The following is a 6,226-nucleotide window of genomic DNA, read 5'->3' as shown; positions in this document are numbered from 1 at the left end:
CCAGTCATTCTGGTCGCTGGCTTTTATATATATAGAGATTTGTTTCTGTTAGCTTTCTTAAATAGAGAAACATCAATTTGTTGGCCCACCTATTTATGCATTCATTGGTTGATTCTATTTTTAAAATGTTTTTATTTAGCCCTAACTGGTTTGGCTCAGTGGATAGAGCGTTGTCCTGTGGACTGAAGGGTCCCGGTTCGATTCTGGTCAAGGGCATGTACCTTGGTTGCGGGCACATCCCCAGTAGGGGGTGTGCAGGAGGCAGCTGATTGATGTTTCTCTCTCATCCATGTTTCTAACTCTCTATTCCCTCTCCTTTCTTCTCTGTAAAAAATCAATTAAAAATATTTTGAAAAATGTTTTTATTTATTTTAGAGAAAAAGGGAGAAAAATATTATTAAGCTGTCTCCTGCATGCTCCCCTGCTGGGGTGATCTAGCCCCAAACTCAGGCATGTGCCCTGACCAAGAATCAAACCAGTAACCTGGTGCATGGGTCATTGGTTAATTATTTTTAAGCTGTGACATTTTATTTTTTAAACCTCACCTGAGGATATTCTTAGAGGAAGGGAGAGACAGAAACATTGATCAGTTCCCTTATGAAAGTGTTCCAACCCAGGGATCAAACCTACAACTGAGGTATGTGCCCTGACTGGGGAACCCAACCAGCAACCTTTTAGTGCAGAGGATGACACTTAACCAACTGAGCCACACTGGCCGGGCCATTGGTTGCTTCTTGTGTGTGCCCTGACCAAAGATGAAACCCACAATCTTAGTATGTTAGGATGGTGCTCTAGCCAACTGAGCTACCTGGCCAGGGCCTACATACATATTTCTTTTCTTTAAATTATATTTTTATTGTTTTCAGAGAGGAAGGTTGCCTCCTGCATGACTCCTACTGGGGTTTAATCCTGAAACCCAGGCATGACGAGAATCAAACCTGGGACCCTCAGTCTGCGGGCTGACTGATGCTCTTATCCACGTATTTACCTTTCCCTCCTTATTTTTTCATTACAGAATTGATGATGATGCTCCTGCTCCTTCTACCTCTGCAGATAAAGTGGGGAGGTAAGATTATTTACCTGGTACAGTTAGGTTTGTATCTAATTAAATTCATTATTGTGGGGTTTTTTGCAACTTACACGTACTTTATTTAGTGGTTTGAAAGCCTTCTTAATGGTATATAAGATGTTTTACATAGTTGATCTCAACTTTGTTCACATTGATGTCAGTTGTGTTTGGGTTTTTATGTTTTAGGCTCTGCTCAGTTGCTGCTGTTGCTATTTGTTTCAGGATCTAGGGTGGATACTCTCACATAAAATCCTATTTTTAATTCCTTCTCTGGCTGTTCTTTTATGGATTCTTAGCTTTGTGTAATTATACCTACAATGGAACCTGTCCTAAAGTCACCAAGATACTCCAACATCACATATGAGAGGAAGGAAGAGGAGAGAGATAGATAGATCAATGATGAGAGAGAATCATTGATCAGTTACCTCCTGCATACCCCCTACTGGGGATTGAGCCCGCAACCCGGGCATGTGCCCTTGAACGAAATCAAACCCAGGACCTTCCAGTCCGCAGGCCGACGCTCTATCCATGGAGCCAAACTAGCGAGGGCTATATGTGCATATTCTAATTCTCCTAGTTAACAAGAGATGTCCAAGGCCAGCCACAATATATACTAATGAACTATATAATACTGCGTAGGTACACAGGGAATGTTCTTGACATCTAAAATTTCTACGAGCTTAAAAGGGCTTCCCCTTCCTGGTCCAGGCAGCCATGGGGAGGAGTCAGTTTCATTATGTTTAATAGGTAACAAATAAGACCAAATATTAAGGTACTTATTTGTAAATCAGACTATGGTGTCTAGACAATGATGTGGTTTTTTGCATTTGAATAAAATACTAGGATTGAAAGTTTAGTTATGCTTCTTATTCCTTATACAACATGACTAACAAAAGTTAACCTATTCTTTTTTTTATTTCTGCTGATACAGATTTCTTTGTTGTAAGGTTACTATTTTCTATTTTGTTGTCATTTTAATTTAAAAGTTTTAAATTTTATTTTGAGCCCACATCTACTTCCATATAACTTCCCCATCTTGATGTGACCATGATTCTTAAGCAGAGGTAATAAGTGTAAAGCTTATCCAAAAGGTAGGTGCCTGAGTTGCATCCCTAGAGATTTTATTTGTTTAGCTTCAAAACACATTGTAGGAAAGGAGTGACCAAGGACCAATAGTATTTTAGGGTCTTGGTGGATGCATTCGTGGGGGAGGAGGTCTCATTCCAGGAGGAGACATGTCTGTTGGTGTCCCTTATGCAGGGGTGGGGTGGAGGGATGGGGCTAGCCTAATTGATGGGCTCATGGGTGGTCTCATACCAGGTAGAGTAGCCATAATGCCTGGAGGGGGGTGTTGCCCAGCCCACAAATGTGTGGGTAGTCCCCCTGGACCCATGGCTACTGAGTTGGGGTTCCAGCAACGCTGGCAGTGGCTGCAAAAGCTGTGACAATACCTTTTCCCTGTGGAGTCATTACCTCCTTGGAGGGTCCTCAATCACTTTGGCAGGGCCTGCTAGTTCAAAAATTGGACCGCTAGCTGGAACACAGCAGCCAAGCCAACTCCAGGGCCTCCTACAGCTCCTGCAATGCCAGTATCTTTTGGGGAGGCTTCCCTCCACAATCATGGAAACCAAGTTTATTTGTTGGTAGTGAGTAGATAAACCTTTCAGAGGAAATATCCTAGTCGAATTCTGAGAATGTTGCCTCAGAATCTTACCAGAATGTTTTTTCCCATTTAAGGAAAACTTTTAAGATAACTTTTGCTTTTGTAGTGATAAATGTGAGTTAGCTTAGCCTTGCAGAGTAGTTCACAGGCTTAAAGAAATTACTATGGTTTAAATGTAGAAGGTTTTTAAGAAATATTGACTTTAAAAGTATTTAACACATAAAAAACATTTTTTTCTGGCAGTTTGGATGTGGATAGTGAAGCTAAGAAGCTATTGGGCTTAGGACAGAAGCATCTGGTGATGGGGGATATTCCAGCAGCTGTCAATGCTTTCCAGGAAGCAGCTAGTCTTTTGTAAGTACTGTGTTTTGCTAAAATGTAATCCTATGTTTCTAATAAACTTGAGTCATAAGAAGTTGTTGTATGAGAAAAATCAAGTGTAAGAGTTTAAAAAGATTATTTTTCATGTACAAGTTCTATAAATACAAAATCTACATATAACTGAGCAATTGTAGCCTTTGATTTTCCTGAGTAAGGTAATCTGTTTTCTAGTCACTGCTAATTAGGGTGCCCAACTTGTCCTGGTTAATTGCAGGACTTTTCCATTTTTAGCATTGGAAATTCTTTTTTTTTTTAATATATTTTATTGATTTTTTCACAGAGAGGAAGGGAGAGGGATAGAGAGTTAGAAACATCAATGAGAGAGAAACATCGATCAGCTGCCTCCTGCACGCCCCCTACTGGGGATGTGCCCACAACCAAGGTACATGCCCTTGACCGGAATCGAACCCGGGACCCTCCAGTCCACAGGCCGACACTCTATCCACTGAGCCAAACCGGTTAGGGCTTAGCATTGGAAATTCTGTATCTGGATAAACTCAATCCCAAGTAAACCATGATGGTTGGTCACCCTACCATTAATATTATTATTAGCACAGTATTTTTCATACTCATCACTTTGTTATCTGTTCTGTTAGCAAGTTGGTAATTACCACCAGGTGATCATATCTATCTTCTATAATAATAAAAAGGTAATATGCTAATTAGACTGGACATCCTTCCTGGTGAAACTGGGGCAGGGAAGGAAGCCAGCCCAAGTCCCAAGTGCCTGAGGGAAGCTGGTGTCTGTAGCCAGGGGAAGGAAGGCCTACTCTTGCATGAATTTTCATGCATCGGGCCTCTAGTGTATCTATAGGTATCTTGGGGAAACAGGTTAGCTTGATTGAAGCACTAGTTGCCTCTAAGATACCATTACCAGTAGCAATGGAAGTCTGTCAGCTTTCTTAATTAGCTTATTGTTAACACTAGTGGCCCAGTGCAGAGATTCGTCCACATTGAAAGAAAATTAGTTAGAAGAAATATTTTAATATCGCTATTCACCTTTTCCCTTTAATAGAAGTGTCAACCAAATTCACTATTGACAATGACAGATCAAAATACACACGTGCAATTGGTGCCAGCGAGAGCTTTATATGTATTGCACACGCGCGATTCAACTTAGCCTTTTATAGATATAGAATAAACTTGCTTAATTAGACCTGCTTCTATATATTTTAAATATGATGTTACATGCAAGGAACATTAATATTCCAAGAATAAAAAGATTTTAAGTATAATAATATTACCAAAACTGTATTGACATAGTATATCACAAAAGTTATAGGAAATATAAAAAATATGCAAATAACAGTATTACTTCTATTATATTCTAGTATATTTTCCCCCCCTCTGGCTCTGTTTTTGTTCATTAGTTTATGTTGTTCATTATATTCCACAAATGAGTGAATGATACGATATTTATCTTTCTCCGACTGGCTTATTTTGCTTAGCATGATGCTTTCTTAAATTTTTTTAAGTCCAGTTGCTTTTTTTTTTTTTAATATATTTTTATTGATTTAAGAGAGGGAGAGAGAGATAGAAACATCAATGATGAGAGAATCATTGATAGGCTCCCTCCTGCATGCTGCACACTGGGATCGAGCCTGCAACCTGGGCATATGCTCCGACCAGGAACCAAGCCGGTGACCTCTTTGTTCCTGGGTTGACACTTAACTGCTCAACCTGGCAGGGCTTAGCATGATGCTTTTAAAGTCTATTTTGTCGAATATGAGTATTGCTGCTCCAGCCTTTTTATTTATTTTTTTTAATTTCTTTTCCATTGGCATGGAAAAATTTTTCCCATCTCTTCACTTTCATCCTGTGTGTATCTTTTGGTTTGAGGTGGATCTCTTATAGACAGCATATAGTTGGGTCATGTTTTTGTATCCATTCACCCACCCTACACCTTTTGATGGGAGCATTTAATCCATTTACAATTGGTTATTATTGATAGGTACTTATTTATTGCCATTTTAATTCTGTATGGCTAGGTTTTTCTCTCTTCTTCTCAGCAATCCCTTAAGCATTTCTTGTAATGCCGGCTTGGTGGTAATGAACTCCTATAGCCTTTTTTTTTTTTTTTTTTTTTTTTTTTGTCTGGGAAGCTCTTTATTTAACCATCTATTTTGAATGATAGATAGCCTTGCTGGATACAGTAATCTTGGTGTCAGATCCTTGCTTTCCATTACCTTGAGTACTATATGCCATTCCCTTCTGGCCTTTAGAGTTTCTGATGAGAAATCAGGTGTCAGCCTTATGGGAGCTCCTTTGTGGGTAACAGTTTTTTTTTCTCTTTCTGCCTTATGAACTCCTATAGCCTTTTTTTTTTTTTTTTGTCTGGGAAGCTCTTTATTTAACCATCTATTTTGAATCCACCAAAAGGGTGGATTACAAACAAATATTTGGTAATACGCAGTTACAATCGGCCCGAGTTTACACGTTTCCCGCACTCCACCGCAAATCTATATGAACCGAGTTAAAGACGGCTCCCGCGGAGTACGCGCAATTCACGCGAGCCGACTTAACTCGTTTCCCGCACTCCAAGTGTTTTAAGATTCTCTCTTTGGCCCTAACCGGTTTGGCTCAGTGGATAGAGCGTCAGCCTGCAGACTGAAAGGTCCCAGGTTTGATTCCGGCCAAGGGCATGTACCTTGGTTGCGGGCACATCCCCAGTAGGGAGTGTGCAGGAGGCAGCTGATCAATGTTTCTCTCTCATCGATGTTTCTAACTCTCTATCCCTCTCTCTTCCTCTCTGTAAAAAAAATCAATAAAATATATTTTTTAAAAAAAAAATCTCTCCTTTGTTTTAAAATTTTGGGCCCCTTAATAAAAAAAAATTGTTTCAACAATTTTGAACAAGTTTTTTTGTCCCACGTGAAAGGGGATTAGCGGGGTGGCCCTTTGGAAATCTGGGGGGAAGGGAGAAGCCTCCGGTTCGGCTTTTCCCCTTGCACGTGGGTAAAATGGGATTATGACCCGGACCTAAAAGACAATATGACCAAGGAAAGGTTTGTGGGGGGGGGGGGCTTTTCCACTCCGAAGGTAGGGCGGGGTCCCCCCTCAAAGCATATTGGGACAACACGCGAGGAAGCCTCGACTTTCCGTAGGGGGGGTTT

At 40.3% G+C, this 6,226-nt stretch overlaps 1 protein-coding gene across 7 annotated transcripts in view; it reads left to right on the top strand.

Annotated features, from left to right (window-relative positions):
* NASP (nuclear autoantigenic sperm protein) overlaps window positions 1-6,226 on the top strand; it is a 30,159-nt gene that overhangs the window by 8,054 nt on the left and 15,879 nt on the right. For 5 of the 7 annotated variants that reach the window (XM_023761889.1, XM_014463815.2, XM_023761886.1 and 2 more), the window contains exons 2-3: window positions 1,016-1,066; window positions 2,976-3,086. In XM_023761889.1, coding sequence (XP_023617657.1) covers window positions 1,016-1,066; window positions 2,976-3,086 — 162 coding nt within the window. Of the gene's footprint in view, window positions 1-1,015; window positions 1,094-2,000; window positions 2,161-2,975; window positions 3,087-6,226 lie in introns of those variants that run through there. The other 2 variants (XM_023761887.1, XM_023761888.1) reach the window with 2 other exon arrangements.

Source organism: Myotis lucifugus, unplaced genomic scaffold (genome assembly GCF_000147115.1).
Source record: "Myotis lucifugus unplaced genomic scaffold, Myoluc2.0 scaffold_222, whole genome shotgun sequence".
NCBI classification, from domain to species: Eukaryota; Metazoa; Chordata; class Mammalia; order Chiroptera; family Vespertilionidae; genus Myotis; species Myotis lucifugus.
The sequence above is the reverse complement of the archived record's forward strand: the minus strand, read 5'-3'. Positions and strand labels throughout refer to the sequence as shown.